Source organism: Poecilia formosa, unplaced genomic scaffold, assembly GCF_000485575.1.
Source record: "Poecilia formosa unplaced genomic scaffold, Poecilia_formosa-5.1.2 Scaffold4, whole genome shotgun sequence".
In the NCBI taxonomy this organism is placed as follows: Eukaryota; Metazoa; Chordata; class Actinopteri; order Cyprinodontiformes; family Poeciliidae; genus Poecilia; species Poecilia formosa.
The window spans coordinates 4,906,180-4,929,214 of record NW_006799943.1 but is presented as its reverse complement, the minus strand read 5'-3'; the positions used below and the strand labels follow the sequence as shown (position 1 = coordinate 4,929,214).

General features: G+C 41.6%; 2 protein-coding genes and 1 long non-coding RNA gene across 3 annotated transcripts in view; 2 read left to right on the top strand and 1 right to left on the bottom strand.

Moving 5' to 3' along the window:
* Positions 1-13,954, top strand: part of ogfod3 (2-oxoglutarate and iron dependent oxygenase domain containing 3) — a 23,146-nt gene extending 9,192 nt beyond the window's left edge. Inside the window, exons 8-9 of the mRNA XM_007560739.2 lie at positions 3,648-3,771; positions 12,125-13,954. Of these exons, the coding sequence (XP_007560801.1) occupies positions 3,648-3,771; positions 12,125-12,261 (261 nt within the window). The 3' untranslated portion in view covers positions 12,262-13,954. The remainder of the gene's footprint in view (positions 1-3,647; positions 3,772-12,124) is intronic.
* Positions 10,923-11,125, top strand: LOC107837222 (uncharacterized). The gene is made up of 2 exons (XR_001663232.1): positions 10,923-11,053; positions 11,093-11,125. It is a non-coding gene; the product is annotated as an uncharacterized LOC107837222 (long non-coding RNA).
* Positions 12,220-23,035, bottom strand: LOC103143984 (urotensin-2 receptor). Its single transcript, XM_007560727.2, has 2 exons — positions 21,462-23,035; positions 12,220-12,305 (listed from the first exon to the last, which is right to left on the bottom strand). Exon 1 carries the CDS (start codon positions 22,584-22,586, stop codon positions 21,516-21,518), a length of 1,071 nt encoding a protein of 356 aa, XP_007560789.1. The 5' UTR covers positions 22,587-23,035; the 3' UTR covers positions 12,220-12,305; positions 21,462-21,515.

Here is a 23,035-nt window from a genome sequence, read left to right as displayed (position 1 = left end):
TTCCATACTTGCTTTCTTCACTTCTTTCCTCTCTTTCTTCAAATAGAGAAATGTTCCCCGATTTCAAAACTTTGGCTGAAGTGGTGCTTGTAATACCAGATTATTCACATTTAATATTTGCCTATTATATAAAAATGTGTCACAAATTTGTAGTAAACATTTATATTGTAATATGAATATAAATGAACATAAATAACTGCAAACCCTTCCTTCTTTCGTCATTTTGTTCATCCTTGCAGGTTACTTTTTAATGTTGTTTTCTGAAGCTGTTCACATCATACATGCTTCAGCTTTCATCAGAATTCATGAATTGGATCTTTTAAAGTCTTCTCCACCTCGTCTACTGTCTGAAGACATTCACTTCTCTGAGGTTTGAAGAACATTTTGGCTGAAAAGAATGTCTCTTTAGAGTAAAATGAAATGTTTAAAAATCTAAAATGAAATATATGTGACTGATTCATTGATTTAATCATTTTAAGAGAATAGTAGAAAATCAAACATCATTTCTTCAACCAGTTGGACTAAAACAGAATAAATACAGTCATTGGTATTGGCTGTAATGGACTTGGGATTCTTAATGTTAAACTATTTTTCTGCTTTATTGATGTTTGTCGAGGCGTCCGTCCCACTATTGGCCTGTTTTTCTCGTTTAGAAAAGCAGCACAACACCTTGACGACTGTTGTTCTCTTTGCCTCATTTCTAGATTGCTTCCATTTCACCCTCTGTGTTGTCAAATATCCTGTGTTGACTTTTACAAACATATTAATATTTGCCTCTTCACCATGTCCTTCTGGCTCTCAGCAACAGGAAACAAACAAATCAAAAGAAAAATGCCTCTTCACTTCGCCATCTGTCTCTGCCACTATTCTGAGGTCAGTTGGACAACCCTACCCTCATTTACATGCAAATAGCCTCCGACGTCTTTAGTGGTGGCTTTTTTTCTTTTGCCCATCGATCATTAAGTTGATATTGTGTCAGAGCTACAGTTGAAGTGTGACAGCAGAGAGACAGGTTTATCGTTTATGGTTCAGAGATTCAGAGATGGACCTGGCTCTAAACTATGCCGACACATTGACATTCCTGACCCAGCCTCGTCTCTTTGCGGAAGGGAAGCTCCAGTTGATAGCCAATCAGAGCTGCATAATAGCCTCAGCCATCCTCTTAGTAGAACTTGGATTACTGTCATAATGAAACCAAACCAAAGATGAGTTTTATACACCTCTTTGTCATTCATTCAAGACTTTCCAGACGGGTTTAGATGCAGTTCAATATTGGCTGATAAAGTTACAAAAAGACACTTTGAGTCAAAAAATGTTCTGATTTCTGCAGGAAAGATAGATTCTACTTTTTTATTAACAAAAAAAAAAAGATTCCCATCTGAGCTTTAACTCTAACCTCGACACATCTTATTGTGCTAAAGGCACGTTGAAGAGTTATGCAGGCTTTCGGACCAGCCTATCCGAACCACTGGTACAGAAGGAGTGCATATTCCTCCCGCTAAAACAAGGACTCTCGAGATCCTGCTGAATTCGGATCACTTCGAATAGGGAAATGTTCCCCGATTTCAAAACTTTGGCTGAAGTGGCGTTTGTAATACCAGCCTGCAATGTGGCAGCGGCGCGCGGATTCACCCTGCCATGAGAAGACATGTGTCCTTATTTGCATAAGGAGTGAAAACTTATTTGATCTAAAGAAGCAACACGTACATTTAATATATTACACATCTGCATTGCAGTAAATTAACCATATATTCGTGGTCACTACATCAGCAACTTTTAATACATTTTCTTTGCCTTCTTAGATAGTACTTTGCTTAACTTGGCTCCCATTCCCCTCCTTACAAAACCTTTGGGATTAATTAGGCAGGAGGAATATTGCATATTTTAAGAAGAAATGGACATTTAATTAGCTCTTCATACATGGCCACAGAAGAGAGAGACCTGCTTTTTGATACAGCAGCAGTTCAATAATGCGACGTGAACTGTTTACGTTGCGCAACCCACAAGAGCTCTAACAAGCACTGCTTGTTCCCATGAAAGCCCAGCATATAAAATGGCATGTAGTCTTATTGGCGGATCAAAGAATCTGTTGACACTGAAGCCATTTCAGCGTCTTGTTTCATTGCTTTCGCTTGATCGTTCCTTAAAGGCGACAGCAATGTTTCTCTGGGAGTAATGGGAAATAATTAAACGAATTCAACAGGCACTCCAAAGCATTTCAACCTGAATTGTGAAGCATTTCTATGGCCTTCATACCACACAGGCTGCTATTCATTTATATTACAAGTATTTACTTGTCGGAAAAGTGGGTTCTGCGTTAATCACAGCTTCCTTTCTATTGAAAAAAGGCCGTGTTGTAAAACGTATAGTTTAATATTTTACACCTGAAGCATTCATTTCATATTGTATATGGAAAAGGGCAGCGAGCAAGGGCTAAACGATATGAATGATTGCTTTCAATCTTGCAAAAAATGCTGCAAAGGATTTCTGGAGATGGTTTGTGGTGCCAGCAATTCATAACCCATTTCAGTTTCTACTAAATACTTCAGTAATGACCACTATTATTGTTGCTAGGCAGCTTGTCTTTGTCCACGCCAGTTATTACACAACTCCACACTCTCACTTTCAGCTAAACCACTGCCGGTCTTTCACACCAAGATCAAATCTACTCAGTATTGTTCTTTTTATGTTGCAACGCCATTAGAAGTACTTGGAAACCACATTTGAGCCCAATGTTGCACAAGTCTGTCCAGATGTTCCGTTTCTGCTTGGATCAATTACACATATGTGACCACTCCGCACTTGACAGCGATTCCATCCCGTATAAAAATTTGGCCTGCCTTGTTTTCGGTGGCCACATGTTTTTCTGCATTAGCAAAACGGCGTAGTTTAATAACTTCTTTCCCAATGCTGAACGATGAGGGTGAAGATATACATCCATTTCACAAGAAGAGCTGAGATTTTAACAATATTTTGGGGGAAAAGTAGGAATCTGCTTCTTTCTCTGTGTTCAGAAATTTAGCAAAAGTTTTGCAAATGACAAATAGTTTTACAGAATCAGGATGGGATCGTCTAGTCCAGGTGTGACTTGGATAATTCCCTCGGTAAATATAGTTTTTAAGATGCGATTGACATGAAATTCTCAACAGATGTCGGCGACAACCCATTCGGTCAACGCAAGCAAAGAAATCAAACTATACAAATTTAAGTAATGTTTTAAAAAGCTATTGGCACAGGGAAGACATATTGAACACATGAAGAAAAGACGCACAGGCCTGGTGGTAGGGACGCTAGGGCAGCTCACCAACATGATTTGATTGGTTGGAGAATAATTTCTAGACGACTTAAGGTCCCAGTGAGCACGTTAGGGGACATAATCCGTTGAAGCCGTTACATTTGTGTCAAGAGTCCCACCTGTGGAAACCTTCAGAAAGACCTGGAATTAGCAAGTACAGTTGTTTCAAAGTAAGCAATAAGCAATTCCCTCAACAAACATGGTGTGTATTTGCAACCTTCAGACTCCACTACTTGAGTTCTATGGCATCTGTCTACTCATGTCCGATGTTGTCAATAAAGGCTGATTCTGATTGTGAAAATGTGCTCAGCTGTTTGGTGGGTCAGTCATGCCTCAACTCTCTGTCTTTTAGGAGACGTATGGCTCGTTCGACTACACATCTCTCCTGTACCTGTCTGACTACGGCTCAGACTTCACCGGCGGACGATTTGTCTTCATGGACCAAAATGGCAATCGAACCGTGGAACCACGGGCAGGTACTAGCTAGTGGCTCACTTTTCTTTGCCAAGGGAAAAACGGGGTGGGGGAAAAAAAAATTCAACCCCCAAATAACCTTCTATTAATTTAACTTTTGTCTCATTTAAGTTGGAAAAAGGTTTATTCATGTGTACTTTGCACATTTCCAGAAAAGGACATATCATTTGTTTATGTAGCAAAGTGAGATCCACTAATTATCTCTTGATGGCTAAATCACGTATGTATGCATATCCTGTAATGCATTTACTAATTCAACATCAAATAGAGAAGCTTGACCTGTTGTAACCCAGCTGCTCCTCTGAAAGGGGGCTAAGAGCACCAAAATGGGCAGCGAAATGACTGTAATCCTCTCTAAGTGGGTAATCAGACCTCTGCACAGTGAAGATTCGGGGAATTGTGTTTTACTTTGCTGCAAATACTCAGAGGGTTAGACATCCTCCACTTTGAGGAAATTAAGCCATCTACNCAATAAGCAATTCCCTCAACAAACATGGTGTGTATTTGCAACCTTCAGACTCCACTACTTGAGTTCTATGGCATCTGTCTACTCATGTCCGATGTTGTCTTTTTTTTTTTTTTTTATTATTTTTTTTTTTCCCCCCTTGGATGGGCTGTACTGAAGCAAATTTCGTTGTGCCTGATAGATGATGACAGTAAAGGCTGATTCTGATTGTGAAAATGTGCTCAGCTGTTTGGTGGGTCAGCCATGCCTCAACTCTCTCTGTCTTTTAGGAGACGTATGGCTCGTTCGACTACACATCTCTCCTGTACCTGTCTGACTACGGCTCAGACTTCACCGGTGGACGATTTGTCTTCATGGACCAAAATGGCAATCGAACCGTGGAACCACGGGCAGGTACTAGCTAGTGGCTCACTTTTCTTTGCCAAGGGAAAAACGGGGTGAGGGAAAAAAAAATTCAACCCCCAAATAACCTTCTATTAATTTAACTTTTGTCTCATTTAAGTTGGAAAAAGGTTTATTCATGTGTACTTTGCACATTTCCAGTAAAGGACATATCATTTGTTTATGTAGCAAAGTGAGATCCACTAATTATCTCTTGATGGCTAAATCACGTATGTATGCATATCCTGTAATGCATTTACTAATTCAACATCAAATAGAGAAGCTTGACCTGTTGTAACCCAGCTGCTCCTCTGAAAGGGGGCTAAGAGCACCAAAATGGGCAGCGAAATGACTGTAATCCTCTCTAAGTGGGTAATCAGACCTCTGCACATTGAAGATTCGGGGAATTGTGTTTTACTTTGCTGCAAATACTCAGAGGGTTAGACATCCTCCACTTTGAGGAAATTAAGCCATCTACTTTTATCGAAGCGGGTTCTTTGTATGAGCACTTAACTAAAAACAAGCGAAGGAGAAATTGATTAAGTCGACTCATTAAACTGTCCACAGTGACAGAAAAAGGAATCTAAGATGGCGAGTAAGTTTTCTCAAGTGTGTGAAGAAGTATCAGGATTTTTAATTCTCTTGGGAAAAGGTAGAAACTGAGTTATTTACAGATCAATCAGAAAATATTTCATCTGAACTTTCTCATTCAGTGTCTTCCATTGTGTTGAGATACTAGTATCTTTATTACTTTCAAACCTACATGACATTTATATTGTGTTAATAGCAAAGGCAAAAACACAGTTAAGAATGCCGCTTTTAAAAGCCTTTAACTATCAGAAGGACACGACGATTACATGCAAGTCACGACCCATTGACCTCCATCTAAGTGGTTTTTTTTTTGTGTTTTTTTTTGGGTGACCGTTAAGAGTTTTACCTTGAATATTTCGGAACCCTTGAAAATATCGGCTATTTCAAAACTGGGTCTGCTGTCTTCATCAGGGGATTGTTTTTATGTTAGACAGAAATACAGGCATTCTGATGTCTGTGCTGTGATTTTTTTTTTTTTTTTATAATTATTTATTTATTTTCCCCTTAGCATCTGATCTGTTGATCATCTTGACATCCTTGAAACAAAGGTCAAGCGTAATGTCTATCCTTTGAATATTTATGGTAATCGTTGGATGAGTTTTTTCCCAGCTTTGTTCTTTGCTGTGACGTCTGTAAATGGAGTTTCTCCTGCATATTTCAAAGCGTCGTGAGTCTGCTCAGTATGGCAAACAACTCCTCGGCTCTCTCTCCTACTTCCTGACAGCTCCACCTTGCCTTTATTGCATCTGACAGAAAGCAGTCCCGTGGTGCTCCTGTCCTCTTTGTCCCTCCTTCCCTTAATCTCCACACATTGTCTTCTGTCCTCTGTCCCAGTTTAGCTCCTTTGCCTCTTTTAATCTCCAGCGAACAAACAAAAAGCCCACTTTTGTCCCCAATTTTCTACCCATTGTCGCACCTCCTTCTCTTTTCCCCTGCGTCGCTTCACGTCTGCTCCATCAAAGTCCTCATGCGCCGCTGAGGAACAAGCCTCAGTGAATCATCTGGGGCCCCTTGACAATGTGCCGTGATGAAGCGGTGAGGGAAGTTAACTGAAGGTCACGTTGGAGTAAAAAATGACTGCAGCTCACTGGCGTCGTCAGCGGTCGTGTTTCAGAGAAGTTAGACTGACCTTCAGGCAACAGGAAGGGCGGTATGCGGATTACCTTCATCTGATTAAACTGCGTTTGCCGACGAGGAAGTGAAAATAACAAGATGGAAAAAGTTGGATAAATTTGTTGCGTATAATTGCACCGCTTTATCTTTTCACATCACAAAATCTTTTCCAGTGACTTTGCAAGGCAGGTGGCTGTCAGGTCCTAATGGGTGAGAGTCTGCTCATCAGATTTGAAGGGCTGGTGGGTTGGCATAGATATTTACGGCTCTTCTGAAGTGACACCATCTAATTAGGTGTAATTAAACATCATCAAGACGATTAGAGAGAAGAAAAGTCAAGAATGTGAGGGAAATTTTATCAGACGGGTTGAGGAGATGTCGGGTAGCAGAAAATAGATTTGATTTATAGATTTGCTGGGAAAAGAAATGGTCTCTTAGAGGAGATTTAGGAATGGATAAAAAGATGACATGTAAGGTGAAGGATCTCTGGCTGGAAAGGGTAGATTAAGCAACAGATCGAAAAGGAATATATGAAAATCCATGCAGTCAGCAGTGGTCTAACCTGCTAGCGGACAGTCCCACAGAAGAGTCTGAAAAGTTTAGGTCCGTAGCTCAAGTCATAATGGACAACGATCCTGTTCCCTACCCCAACAGTTTTCTTTACCCAGGTTTCTAACCATACGGCAAATCAGAGAGGAGCAGCAAAAGCGAATCAGACCAATTAGCAGTGCTTGCCAGCAACTGATGGTGTCATTCAGGATGTTACTGTTGAATATCTCCTCTGCTGCCCGGAAACTATTATGTTAGCATGTCGAGGCTGTCCTACGTCAAGTCTGAGGGCCACCAGTGATCCTTTCTGTCCACAATGACTCTTTGAATTGCTTCACCACACAGAGCTGCTTTTATTGGGTGAAAAAGGTTTCATTTCATCTGACCAACTTCCATAAATTCCAGGTTTGTTGAGTCTTAAAGCCACCAGATGCTCCCACCTGAGCTGTGGATCCTTGCACCTCCTCCAGAGAAGCACCTCTTGGTTGCTACTCTGATTACGTATTTGCACCGCCATTTGTTGTACTGGATTTCGTATGGGGAGCCAACAACAGCTCAAGTAGCCGCAAATTTTTACTTGTAAAAACATGTTAAATGCATAATTTTTCTTTTCATTTCACAACTCCTTTGTGTTGAAGTTTTACACACACACACACAAAAAAAAAACCCCATTCAGAACATTGAATTTTGTGGTTCTGTGACAACGTGTCGAAGTGACAGCGACTCGTGAAGCAGCGGCTTCCATTGCACCTCGGACACCTCAATGAAATTATCTAAGAAAGCAGAGAGAGCAGCTGAATAGAGCCCCCCCGCAGGGCGACAAAATCTGCTGCCGGAACGGCACAAAAGATAAAGCCAAACAAACTCCGAGGCAAAGCTCGACACAGATGAGAGAACAGTCCAACAGCGCATTCGTCTGCATCGATACCAAGAAACCTGACAGGCCTCCTGCAGATCTTCTCTTGGATTCAGCTCACAGATCTTTGTTGTGCCCTTTCTTTTTGTCTCTTTTTTTGTTTGTTTGTTTGGATTTCTAACTTGCTGACTGCTGTGACTGTAATAATCAGTCAGTTTTTTGTTGTTGGACATGACCCTCCTGTTACAGCTTCCCCCGACATTAAATGAAAACGTTTGTTTTCCCCCTTTTAGAAGGTAAAATGTAAGGGAAGACTCAGCAGGGGTCTTTAGATGACGTTCTGATGTTATTGAATGATTTAAAAGGTTGGCGTTGGTGCTTCACTTGAAGAAGCAGTACGATGTAAAGTCGACTTTTGAGCTTTTCATCACGGTATGACGTTGTCCCCTGATCATAAACATACCTGGAGTGTTCCCTTGATTCTTTCATGCATGTTTGAGAAATACTTTAATCTCCATGGCAACCATTTGGCTATGCGAAACGCCTGGTTGTACCTAGTTGTTCAAAACGAAGCTCCTCCTCCAAGCTGCAGTTTCCAAGCTTCCACCTCACAGAGCAGCCCTCCCACTCAGCTCCTCCAGACTAGCCAGCATCAATTAGCTTACCTGGTGGAACTGAGCATCTGCTGAGCTCATTATAGGACCTACGTCTTGTGCAACACTGGTAAAAAATGTTGTTAAAGGGATTGATGGAGGAGCCATGTTGTGATGGCTTCCTGAAGGCGGAGTTTCTGGAAGGATCAGAAGCTTCTTAAAGAGACGGAGGCCAAATTTCAAGGCGTTAAATTAAAAAGGAAGATTTCTTTTAAGTCACATTTGATATATAAAGCATTTTTGTAACAACTGAAGGTAACAAAGTTACTCGATTGTGTTATAAAATGATACTATGTAGCTGACAAACAATGCTGGCCCTTGAAAATCATCTGCCACTGCTAGCATTGTGCTAGCGACAAAAGGAAGATGCTTAGATGGACTTGAATTCATCTGTAGTTTTTGCATTATAACTAATCGGAATATTATAAGTGGCTGATTGTATTTGGGAACACATTTCCAGCCATTGACCTATTCTGGACCATCGTCCTTTGAGGGAGCCGATTCACTACAAGCCGGTGGGAGTGATCTATACATTGACCTGACAATGTCTTAAGTTGCACCACTAAAGTTTAAGGCGTCATCAAGTACAAATAAATTATGTCTGATTGTATGGTTATACTTTAAATCCAATGGAAGAAGATTCCTTACACACTTAAATAAAATCTACCTTTTAATAAACCTGCTACTAATAAACGGCATCATGAAGACCCAGTAACGCCTACGTTAAGTTGTGCAGATGTTTAAGTAGGGTTCAATTTTAAGACATTACGCCAAGCTTTTTGTTCTTTCCGAACCAAACTAACGAGTCACATCAGCTTTTACAAATTCACAGCACAACTCTTTGTTTCTCAGCAGAATATCATTTGCATTTCTGATTGTTTTTGTAGCCCGGATCTGCTTTTCCATCTGCTTCAGAAATCAATCTTTTATGTCGTTATAATTGGCTTTTGGGTTTTGTACAGTCTTATCGCCCTAAGTGAGAGCCTTTTGCCTTTTTGAATTCATCGTCGCTGCTGCTCAGGCGGAACATCATTTGCATGCGTGATGATGAGAGATGAAATAAATTCATGGTGTGCATGCAGCATGTGTCCATTAAATACTAGTGGACTGGTTTTATGTGCCTTTTTATGGTATATTGAATAAGCTATCCTATTTGCCAAGGTTAATGATTTAATTACATGTTTAAGTAACCGTTTTATGAATTATTTATTGACACCTCTCAATATTAGTTGGCTCAGTCAGCATTGCCATTAAACTGCTCTAAAATCATTTTATACATCCTTAAAATTGGATGCTGCTTTGTAAACCAGTTAGTTGCTTTTGCTTTTACAGATGCATTACACAGCTCCTCAGTGGTAGAACAGGATTTATATGTGTAATTCTTGTATCTGGATCTGCTTTGTCCAAGTTTTCCAGAACTTCTGATGTAGCCAGAAGTTTCAGATTCATTGAGTTTCTTACTTTGACACGTACCACCATCTAAAACACAGGTTCTATATTGATTTGAGCCCTAAAATGCACAATTCCTCTCTCATCCCACACAAAAACTGTGAATAAAATGGAATGAAATTCATTTTTTTATATGCTTCATATTAGAAGAGCACAAATTGCAGTTTTTTCTGGCCTCTGGATTTTCTCTTGGTATTATCTGTGGTGTGGATGCGAGGAAAAGCAAACCCTTACCCTTTTACTTCCTAGTTCCTTTGCGCCCTGGAAATGACCTGGAAAAGTTTTTGTCTAAGCCTCTTGAACTCCACCGGCGGCGTCTCTCCTTTGTGCCGCGGCTAATCTCCCTCACTCCACTGTTGGGAGTCTGAAACGTTCTTCACAGTAAACACTGTGAGCGTTCCCACTGACACTTGCAGGGAATTATTTCCAGATAATGCCATTTGGAAGTTATCTAAAGCCACGCAGCCAACTCGGGCGTGGAGAAATGCCCTTGTTTTTTCTCACGTTGCAGTCCTTTCCTGTATTTGCTGCTCATCCTCGTTTGGGAGTTAATTGTCCTGCCGCCCATTCCTGGTTCTTTTCTTCACAGTAGATTCTTTTGTTTAACAGTGAGATCTAATTTTCTTTGACAACCTCTAATCTAACAGGCTGCCAGGGGGATTGCAACTCCCCCAGAAAAGCTCCCACAGAACATCACACAGGGACACGAGTTGTTTGTTCCATCAGGGGGAAAGTAGAACACCGACTCCAGCTTTTTCTTTTTTTTGTTGTTGTTTCATTTAATGAGTTAACCCCTTTAAAAAAAAAAAAGCTGAGGCAATAGCAAGTTTTAAAACGACTTTGAAAAACTTTGAAAAACATAATTGTGATGCACAGCCGCTCTCTGGATTGTATCAACTTTTATGCAAATCTAGGATAGACTGTATTTAGTGAGATCCGCTCTGGCTGGAATGTGACAGCAGCTCGTTAGCCTTGGATAAATGAAGAGACTTTCAGAAAATCACCAAGTGTTGATTAAAGAGCGAAATGCTAGAGAAGGGTTTCAGTAAATGGATTTATTTTAGGTTTTGAGAAAGAAAATTGTTGTTTCTCTTACTTTCCACAAGTAGTTAAATTTAAAATATCCACAACTGTTGAGCAGTCATCTGTAACTGTGCTGTTGAATTTTTACAATTTTCAAATATCTTCATTTTCAAAATCTTTCTGTTTGAGTTGTTTTCATCCTTGTAGCTCACAGTATTTGGATGCTGTGTTTCCATAGGAAGGTCTTCCTTCCAATTGCATTTGGGAATCTAACCCAAAACCTTCTCTGCTATGGAGGGAGGAACTTCATCTGAAGGTTAGCTTGATGTCAGATCTTTAAAGTCTTGGAGTAGCTTCTTAAACCTGCTAACACGTCAGCAGGTTTGAAACTGCCAGCTTTTAATTCTTCTTTCTTTGATTTGTTTTCCGTTGCATTCTGGACTTTGTTTGCTCACTTTGCAAAGTCCTTTTGTGAGTTTCAAATGAAAATGCCCCCCTCACTCCATCTTCTGCTCTTGTGCAATTGTTTCTCTCCATTCCTTCATTCACTTACTGCAGCAGCAGCACGCTGGGTGTTTCACTGCTGCCTCGGCTCATAAATCCACGATGGACAACAAAGCTGTTAACTTTAGCGGTTAAAGCTGGAAAAGCACTTTTAACTGCCTTGTTGCTGAAAAGAGCTGTATAAGCAAAACTTCTTCTTCTTCAAAAGTATTCATGACTTGGACGTTCTGACTGAATCTGAGCTGTTTAGTTAAGAGGAATGAACAAAACGTTTGGATTCCAGATGGTGGAGACCTACTGCTGTGATTAAAGTGAAAGCTGGTCGCACTTCACTTTTTATATTGATATTTATTTCTCAAACAATAAGGGACATAGCATGTAGCTGTATCAACTATCGATGCAGCAACAATGACTGTAAACTGCTTTACTTACTCTTACCGACACGAACAAATGAGAACTTGGTAAAAAGTAGACCAACATTTAAAAAAAAAAATCTTTTATTTAAATTATAAATATTTTTCACAATTTATGTAATAAATATGTTTAACCCTGTTTACCATTTGTTCAGTAAAGATCACCAACTACCTTTTTTTTCTTAAAAAGTCAATGTTCAAAGCTTTGTGCCAAATGTCCCATCACCAGATGTGGATTAAAGCCAAACGGCAAATATTTCCTGAAAAGTTACACTTCCTCTTTGAAGTCTTTTTGTACATTCACTTCCTCCCTAAAGAGTTTTGTTTGTTTTGTTTTGTTTCCTCTCTCCTGTCCAGGTCGGGTGTCTTTCTTCTCCTCTGGATCGGAGAATCTCCACCGCGTGGAGAAGGTAACGTGGGGGACGCGCTACGCCATCACCGTCTCCTTCACTTGTGACCCCAGTCATGCCATCTCCGACCCCTCCCTGCCCTGAGGCGTCCGCCGACCGCGCTGCTTCCCCGTGCGCTTGGACGAGCCCTGCAACAAAGACGGAGACGTAGAAAGTGAACAAGAGAATAAAACATTTTTATTTTAGGTGTACAGGCTGTGATCGAGAAACATCGCCGGCCGCTGCGTCGAACACGAGCGGCAAAGAGTTGACGAGCTTATGATTCCTGTTGGAGGAGAGACACAAGACAGAGGAAGATGAACTTCAGATGGGAAATTTACCGCGGCAGAAATTCTTACTTGGAAACATCAATTTTCTACCGAACTGAAAAGACTCTGGTTGTTTGGACGTAGCGGCGTACAAGCTGGGATTCCACAGCACAAATTTTCTCCATCATTCCACCACTGATGAGTGTCCAAGTCTTCCGAATGTTCCTGCAAAACGCAGCTCCACATTTTGCCATCATATTCCAGAAATGTCCCTCAACTCAACATTCCATATTGAGTTTTGCACACCGACTGTCTTGCGTCAAAGCACCAACTTTTAAATTTCACACTAAGACTCTTTCTTCAGCAAGAAACTTCTTTATAAATTCAGACGTTAATAATTCTGATACGATACCGATATCACAGCTCTGAGTATTGGCTGATACCAATACCGATACTGACCCGACACGATATCACCACGAATCGTAAATACTTTTATTACTTAATTTGTCATGTGGGATGTTATAAAAAGCTTTACCACAAACAGAAAAACAAGCAAAAATCAATTTCTCAAACAGAAAACGATGGTCAACAATAATATGTATGAGAAGAACTGATCCTATAACCAAAGCGTTTGGGATACATAGTGCTGCTGGAGAGGAGTGCATCTGTCAGAGATTTTAGATGCAGCTTGATATAATCCAATACTCCTTTTTTGCCTGATATCAGACCGATTTCCGATATGAATATTGGCTTGGTACACCCCTAATAGTCAAATCTTTTTCTTTGGATGCCCAGTACTTGGTAATGACAGCTTTTTATGGCTTAGTGTTCCTGGTTACTGTGTGTCTGGATGTAAATCTCTGTCCTCTGGTTTCTTCTGTTGTTTGGTTTTGTTACATTTTCACATTTCATGAAACAAAATTTAATGTCAGACAGATAACCTGAGCAAGTGCAAGATGACATTTTCAAATAATTTCAGTAGAAACCAACCTGGCAACTTGTGATGTGTTTACAGAAGATGAATTTACTGTCGCAGAATGTTTAGCTTAGCCAAACAGGAGGATTTAACAAATCATCACCTGAAAACTTTTTTTTTTTTTTTGGCTTTTACTCAGATTATCTTTTTCTTTGTCAACAAACTATTTAATCAACAAACGCAAAGGAAAAATCGGGAGCAGTTGCTTTTTTCTCCTCCGTTACGTCTTCCAACGGTTCTGGTTGGTCCCGTTTCAGTCAAGTTGTTTGGGTTCATGGACATTTCTGATCATTCTGAACTTTTTGAATGTTCTGCTCAAAATGAAACCGGGTCACACATGCAAATCTTCAGACTCTCAGGGTCACATTTCTCTTTCTCCTTGTGCCAAGGTTTTTGTTGTTTTTTTTTCTCTCTCGTTTGATTGAACTTCGTGAACTCCATGTGCCAATACCTCGTTTTAGCACACAGATGTAATGTCCTGTTTTCTTTCAGCAATTATGAAGCCATAACACTTGAGTGAACACTTTGTATTTATAAAAATCAGCCAAGATGACGCGTGCGTATGCCTCCATTCTTATCCGCACCTTGGGAGCCACTTGAGGAAATTGCTTGATTGATGATCGGTGTGAGAAGTCATCTTCCTTGGCTTTCTTATTTTCCACACAGCTGCTGCAGCCAATCCTTTGTTTCCCGTTCCCTTTTTATTCTTAATAGATTGTGTGGATTGCTTTTAGAGTCGCTCATTGAAACTCTATTTCACTTTGATGACGTCTGTCAAAGTTCGGTGTGTCCGCTTTCCGAGCTCAGGTTTCTACTCGCTCCTCCTGAGTATTGGAAGCTCGCTTTGCCTCAGACATTTCGAAAGTGATTGCTGTTTGCTCGTTCGTGTGTTGCGTCTCGTTTTGCAAATACGTGAACCTCGACACCGAAACAGGAAAACTGGGATACCTCTGAGTTGTAATTGTATGAAAAACAACAATTTTATGAACACATTTGAAGACTAAAAGCTATAAGCAAAGAACTTATCACTGCTTTGCTACAAATGCAATTCTGACGCAGAGGAAACGAAGCGTGAAGTGTAAGTTTTTCCATCTGCTGCATATAATGTACACGACAGAAAGAAGCATAGTGATTAGTTTGTGATGGTGTTTTATAAGAGCCTCAATTTATGTGAGGTGTCGGACATATAATTTTAAAATATTTTACCAAAGTCAAGTTCACAAGCTCAGGTAACACCAGGCCTTACACAGCTGTCATGTTCAAAGTCGCTCTTAATCTTCTCAAGGCAGGTTTCCTAGGCTTTTCTGGCGTAGCATCGTATGAACTGACATGTCTGGTTCTAGGAAGGTTTGGCCCTTCCTTCTCCTGACTTATACTCTCATCTTTATTGTCTGCATCAATGACTGTGCTGGTACAACTTCAGAAAAAAGAGCACCTTCAGATGTTGAGCGTACCATAGAGACCAGCTTTGCCCCAGACTTTGAAAGGATTCGCGTTGGGCTCCACTTGGCAGAGTGTGACTCAGCGGACCACCGCCCCTCTCTGGCACGCCGTGCTAATTGCCCCAGCACAAGTGAAGAGCAGGCAAAGGAGAATAAAGCAAGTTGTAAGTTCTCCTCGTCTTACTTCACAGGCGAGGCATGTTCATTAGCTACAGATGATTCTGCTACACATTGATGCTAGAGCTTGCCCTGTTAGTGCTGGGAGAAGTACAGGATGTCTGCGCATCCTGAAAGAGTCTTAAATTCATGCTTCTAACATTGAGGCCTTAAAATGTCTGAAATTCATTAAAAAGAATGTGATTTGGCCTTAAATATTGTCACCTTCATAACACGAGTCATTATTTGCCAAGAGTCTTTTTTAGCTGACGAGGGGGGACTTTTGGCAAGAATTTATTTTTTCCCAAAATCACTTTTGAGAAAACACCTCATCTTAGTGAAAAAAAAAATGTTTTATTGTTTCCAGTAAGCACATTTATTTTCATAATTCCATTTTGCGCAATTTTATGACCAATGATACCGCGGTTAGGGGAGGAAGAGCAGGACAAACTCATCACTGACGTTTATGAAATTGGAGAACTTCTCTGTGAGCTCTCTGCAAATAAATTACACTAAAACATCTCAGAAGGCAAATTCTTGAGTCATAAGTTCTTGTTTTTTTTTTTACCCTTGTGCAAAGCTAAAGTACTAAACTAGCATTATAGGCTAGCTCTTTAGCCACATGGAAACACTGTGAATTGAGGCTGGGCTTGGCGTTTGAAGAGTAGTTTTGTCAACAACAAAGCTGCTGCTGCTGAGAAAAATAACCATATAAATAGTCGATTGGAGGTTTGTTTGTGCTATAATAATGAATCACCTCTTCACATTATTCAGCTCAGTTAGACTCACTTTGGGATGTCGGTCCATCATCACCAATGCAATCTTCCTTTGCAGGAAGTGGTTGGGCAGGTTCCCACAGTGACTTCATTAGCATTTCAGAAAACCTTAGTGGGTCTAGAAATAGCCAGAGTCCAAAGTCAGAGTGGACTTTTCAGTGACACTGGTGTTAATGAAGGAGCAGCTGGTCAAACTGCTGTGGTCCACTGGGCCACACTGCCAGCTCAATTATAGCCTCATGAAGCCAAGCCCAAAAAATTAAAACAAAGACCAAACAACCAGCAGCAGCAGCTGAGAGCTTATGCACTAAATGCCTAATAAGGCATCAAAAATGGGGGGATTGCAAGTTTTAGGGACGTTCATGACCTCTACACACAAAGGCAGTTTAATTTCTCAACTTTTATAACAGCAATTTGAAATGTTTTCACAGTCAAATAGCAGCGCAGTATTGCATACCAATCTGATATCTAAGCAGGAAAGGAGTCACTCATTGTTTGGGTAATTGATTCAGACTAAAACCAGAGAAATGAGTTGCCTCAGTCTTTTTATCCTTTGGATCTTGTTTGGACACCAGAAATGAATGAAGTTTTCTTATTTGCAGCAGCAGCAGGATTTGATGAACTAAAATAACCTGATTATTCATTCCTTCCTTGAAAGAGAAAACCAGCAGCGAGTAAACTCAATTTTCACAGAGTTTATACCTAAATTAGCCTTGTTCCTGTTGGAAGTTGAAACTTAAAATCGTGCCAAATAAGCTGCTGGTTGCAACATACAGACACATACAAAGACACATTTCTTTGTATGTTCTGTATTTAAATGCTAAGGGAAAATAAACAAGGGAACTTTGAAAGAGTTGGAGGAATACGGTTGAGGTATTCTTCACCTGATACAGATTTACGTGAGTCTTTCTTTGTCAGGAAGAGAATACTCACAGTTTACGCACATAATTTAGATTTTTAAGTACCTGCCAGGAGTGGAAGTTTTGAAGAATTAACGAGTGGTCCAAACGGAGGAAGGCCCAGAGGTTGGGCCAGAAAACGACCTCATCAAAGTACAGGAGACGGAGTACCTCTATTTTGGATCAGGTGTTATTTACTTCTTTTGGAACCAAAAGAAGTGGGATTCTTCATCAGATTCCATCATCAGGGCCTCTCAGCCTCGTCTCTCTTGGCAGCAGCGACCCAAACAGGCCCTGTCTGCCCAGGGAGTTTAAATAGTAAATGAACTGAATTCATACGGTGAGTTTTCCACTCGGAACACATTACAGCCACATTCACCCAATAGCCATCACGAACACACACATTAATACACCAACACACACATTAATACACCAACACAGATCAGTTGGTGATTTGGAGATAAGTGTGTTGAATGTTTGGCTGATAATCACTTGGAATTCAAGATCAAATTACATGCAATATCTAAAAAAAAAAAAAAAGGTTTTTAGGTGGACCAGAGTTTGCTGTTTTGGTCCGACTCTCTGAGTTCGATTCACACCTCCCCAAACGAACCGGACTTTTTAGACTGGAGTTTGACTAAAGTGGACTAAACAGGGCTGGTGTGAATGCCCCCTCAAGAGAATCTGATTAAAAGTTTTTGTTTAGACCTTTTCAGTTTTCTTGGTCAGATTAATGAAGGTTTTGAATTGAAATGTGGTGTACTTACTTTTCACATGGCTGTGAATGTTTAGTGATATTGCATCTCATCTCCATAAAATGGCCACATGTTGGTGGTGTGNCATTTTGCTTACAAATCCAACCAGAACATTTAATAATAGATCAAATTCCTGACTAGTGATTGGAGATTAGGTCATTTTCTGGGGGGAATAGTATGTTTATTCTGTTTCAGTGGGTAGAACCAGCTGTTTGCCGCATTAGTCTTGAGTACGTTTATAGTCTTCGTGCTGATTTATGAGTTAGTCAGTTATATTTAATAAATCACATGAGTTCAGAGGATGAGAATATTTTTTTGGGACTCAGGAGAAACATAAACAACCTCCTACAAAAAAAACCCTGAATTTTTCACGAATCTTGAACGTACAAAAAGAGTTGGATCGCTTCCTGTCTTCTCTGACATTGTGTACCACGGAGAAATTGGCTCCAATGAATTTATGCATGAGTCTGCACACATATACCATACCGTCCGAAACGTTCCCCCTCCTCCGCCGGTCCAATGCTGGGACATTGGTTTGAAAATGTCACAGCTCAAGATTGCATTCAGATCATTTTCATACGGAGAGAAAATGTGATGCTTTCCTTGTCTCATTGCTGGGTGTGAGGACCACAGCAGACGTGTCCAGACAAGCATCACCATATCCTTCATTTCCTTCTGTCTACACTCCGTGTCTTTTCCCTCTCAGAAACCACGAGTTGTTTCTGCATCCCTCATCCAGATGTTTTTCACTGTATTCTTTTCCACACTTAAACTTGTTAAGCTAGGCCTGCATACACTAGCAACAGTTTGTCAGTTGTGAACTCTGAAACTCCTTTTGTCTGTAAACTAAAGGATCTTTAGAATAAAGAGACGTTTACGGTGGAGGCCCAGTGTTCATATGGGTTAATGACCACAACCACAACAATCCACAACGTCTAGTGCAGTGTTTCTCAACCCTGGTCCTCACCGCCCCCCTGTCCTGCATGTCTTAGGTATTTCCCTTCTGCCACACACCTGAATTGTATCTCCGGGACATCAACAGGTTTCTGCAGTACTTGGTGGTCATGCAATCATTTGAATCAGCTGCTCTGGAATAGAGGCACATTCCTCTATTCCAGAAATGTATAGAGGAATAAAATCACTTATACCTGCCTGTTTCAGTAGTTCAAACACAAAATACACCTTAATATGCATTAATACACAACCGTCTTGGCGCTAATGCAGAAGCTAATGTCCACAGGCTTCATTCTCCCCACTCTTGGGGATACAATCAGTCAGCGGCAAGGAAGATGAACGGTGTTCCTGGATTGGCTGCTCTGCAAATGCCAGCCAATAGTGTGTCGAGTAGCATTGCGCCGACGTAGTTCAGCTTCTTAAGTGGCGTTTTCTTCGCAGTATTTTCTATGTGGTCAAGGGGAAAAAACGGAAAATAATTTGGAGTTATGAAGCGAGTGTATGAATATTGAAACTGCTTTAGTATTAAACTGCTGAGCCTGATCAGAGAGCAGTAACTCATAGTTACTGTAGATGGGCTGTAATTGATTGAGTTAGTTTTTTTGACAAGAAAATCACAAAATTATGAAGTTGTTTTTAATTTCCTTTAATCTAAGACCTGAAATGAATTAAAAATAAAATGTCTTCTTAACATGGGAATGACTAATTTATTAATCCAGCTAAGTCTGTGCAGTAAGCAATTGATAAATTGATGGCATGATAAATTAAAATGAACTTTATAATTTCCATTCTGTTTATCATTTTTTGGATTTTTGCCTGACAGAAAATTCCCGCAAGAAAAAAAAACAAACCCATTTACGATATTAAATATTCCTACTTAGGCAAAATTTAAGACTTAACATATTTAAGGCCAACTTACTTTTTTAAAAAAGAGTTTAAAATATTTTAAGGCTTTCATGAATTTAACACTTTTTAAGGTTGTTATCTGTCATTGCAATAATTACTGGGACAATTTATCGTCCGGCAAAACGTATCGTGTCGGGCCTAAATCCAGATTATTCTTTTCAATCCACTCTTTGCTGTTAGCAGGAATTAGTAACTTCAACAAAGTTTTTGGGTTAAAAACTTAACCAGGTCAAACTCATAACCCAACTTTGTTGTGATAAATGAACCCGACCCCGGGACGGATTCCCGACCTCCTGGGTCTTTGGAGGACGTTGTGATTCCAGGCTGTCCAGCCATCAGCTGGTCAACCCAGGAACAGAAAACAACTTGTGACAAGTTTACGAGCTCAGATCATCCCAGAAGGACGGGACGGATTCCAGATTCACACCTACACCGCATCAACCGCTGCAGTCCTCCTCACCTCTTTAGTCACATCCATCAATAACACATCACCTTCCACACACACACACACACGCATACACCCACGTCATGTTACTGTGAGTCAATAATGCAAAGCCCCTCATGAATCCTGATGCCTGCTGGGAGAATGTTCGAACTAATCAAAGGTCTTTGTGGGCTTTTAATTGCAGCGCGTTAACCACAGGTAAAGTTTTAGTCGATGTTTGTTTTTAAGAGTTGAAGAGCTGAGCAACCACGAGGCGAAACAGAGCTGCAAAAGGACCATGCAAAAACGATTGGATTTGTTTCCTTGGCTCTTTGGTTGAACCCAGGGGTAAACAATGATTTCTGCTAATTATTTCATTTGACAGTCACTTTTATCTCGTTCACCACCAAGATGAACTTTAAACCAGTCCTGGATTAAACTGTGTAGATCCTACATTAGATGGATTTAAATACTATTTTACCTCCACAATGTAGTTATTAAGTTTCTATCTAGAGTAAAAGAGTTTACATGTTTACATGCAAATGTCTTCATACCTCTGGAACAGTTCATTTTTTCATGTTTCAACTTCAAAATTCATAGACCAACACTCCGTGGTACAATACTGTGAAGTGGGAGAAAATGTATATATAGTTGTTGATATTTACACATGAAAAAAATAAGAACCTGTGGAAGGTGTAGGACTGTGATTGGACTTTGTCATTCAAACACAGGATATTTTAGAGCTTTTGGCTACTTTTCCGATTCATATTTCCCGTACACAGTGATAAAATAATTTAGAAAATAAAAACAATCTACCGTGACACCAGTTTGGGACACAACTGAAAGCCGTCAATTTTTCTCTCTGTCATGCTGCCCTGGGTGGAAAACCTTATGTCCTGTATGGAACAGCTTGACTTTTAATCCAAGTCACTTGTATTCAGTTTAACTGGAAGGACTGATTTCTGTAACTTGGCATCTGGAGTCTAGAGGGCCACACAAAAAGCCATGGGGGGCCGGATTTGGACCCCGGACCTTGAGTTTGACACTTGTGTTTTAGATGAAAGCATATTTAAGGAGGGTTATTGCGCCCATTTCCTTCATTTTGTGAGGCCGATCTTATCAACCAATCAGCAAAGGTCTAAAAATCAACCACTGTCCTCTTCAGCTCTGCAGTGAGAGGTGTTGGACTGACTGACCAGTCCACCAGGTCAGATCTGCACATTTGCAGTTAACCCTAGTCACCCCACTGTGACAAAAAACTTTGGTATCTGCCAAAATCAGGCCAGGTTTTTTGAGGATCTGGGCAACCGGCCAGAAAACTGCAATGGTGCACATGTGCATTGATTGGCCCAGTCAAAGTCCAGACATAAACTGAGAATACGTGGCAAGAATTGAAATTAATCTTCAAAAATCCCTTCTACTCAATCCAACTGATTTGAGCTGTTTGGTAAAAAAAAAAAGAAAATTTTAGATTTGCCTTTTTTTCTCTCGTATTTTTGCAATATACTGTCTGTTGATGCATCGCATAAAAACCTAATAAAATGAATTGGATTTGGGGTTTTTGACAGGACAAATATAAAAAAGTTTAAAGCGGTCTGAATATTTCTGAAAGGCTTCAGTTCTTGAGGTTCTACTAATAAGCGCGCTGCTGACTAAAAATCAAAGCCAAACTTTGCGCGCTCTTTACGCACGGTGACGGTGCGGCCTCCTTTTTAATCCGAACAAACAAACAAAAAAAATATACTCACCTATAGCACTTCTTGTCTCTAGGAGCCATCTTTCCACCTCCTCCAAGAAAGAAGTCACCTGAGCGTCCCCATCACCAGCGTCTCGGAGTTGAACTCGTACTGGTTGCTGGAGGAGGCCGACTTGCCCCAGGAGTGCAGGCTGGGCGGCCGCTGCTTGAACGACGACGTGTACTTGTAGAAGCTCCTGTGCCTGTTCTTCAGGTACTCCCGGTAGTTCTTGGTGAGCAGCGTGTAGAGGAACGGGTTGATGCAGCTGTTGGAGTACGTCAGGCTCGCCACCAGGTAGTTGATGCACGTGTGCGTCTGCGAGGCCAGGCTCAGCGGCTCGGCGTGGTACAGCGGCAGCAGCTGCCAGATCCAGAAGGGCAGGAAGCACGCCCAGAACACCAGCACGATGGTGAAGATCATGATGAGCACCTTCTGCTTCGGGGAGCGCCTGCCGCCGCTGCTGATGGCCGCGTTGCGCTGCGACTCCAGGTAGGTGCGCGCCAGGCGCACGTACAGGTAGCCGATGACGAGGCCCGGCGCCATGATGCTGGTGCCGAACAGCACCGTCACGTACACCTTGTACGCCAGGGGAGCCCACGTGGGCGCGCACATCCTCTTCACGCCGCCGTCCGACGTCTTCTTGGTCGTCTGCGCCACCATGACCATCATGGGCACGGTGAGCACGAGCGACAGCAGCCACACGCCCCACGCGAGAGCCTTGCGGTAACTCTTGGAGCGCCGCACCGTGTCCAGCGGCTGCGTAACGGCCAGGTAGCGCTCCGTGCACATGACGGTGAGCGTGAAGATGCTCGCGTGCATGGTGAGGAGGTCCAGGCTGAGGAGGATGCGGCAGCCCACGTCGCCGAAGTACCAGTCCTTCAGGAAGTAGGTGGACACCACGAAGGGGATGGTGGACAGGTACAGCAGGTCCGCGAGCGCCAGGTTGATGATGGAGATGTACATGGAGGTGGCGAAGCGGATGGAGTGGCACATCACCACGAGCGTGTACACGTTCCCGGACACGCCGATGATGTAGACCACGGACAGCAGGGTCCCGAAGGTGGAGGTGATGACAAGCTCGTGGTCCACGGCTCCGGCCCCGACGAGCCGCGGAGTCACAGACCTGTTGTTCATCATGCCCCGCGCCGCTTCCGCTCCAGCTCGGCTCCGGGTTCCGCTCCTCTGGCTCGCGAAGGAGTTTGGGGAAAGAGAGAGAAAGGGCGCGCGCGCACGCACCTTGGCACTGCTGGTGGTTCTGCCTGTCCTGCTCTGAGCTCAGCGGCGCCGCGGCTCCCCGCTCCTGACGTCACCCCCGTATCACCGACACCCCCCTTTATGTTAGACTGATCATCTGTAGGCTGACTTATCAGCTGGCGGTTTATGATTTCACGCGGGAGAAAATTGCTTCCTACTTCATTCTCCTTACGCAAAGATCGGTGAGACAGACTAACTTCATTTTTGCAGAGAGAGCGCAGCAGGACCTGAACCTGTTCAGAACAGAAAGCAAAAGGAACTGATTTTATTCACATCTCAGCAGTGTGGGAGCCACGCGAGTCACTGATGTATGTGTATATATATTTAACCAT

Coding starts and splice junctions, on each gene's coding strand:
- LOC103143984 (XM_007560727.2), bottom strand. CDS start 22,586: ATGATGAACAACAGGTCTGTGACTCCGCGGCTCGTCGGGGCCGGAGCC.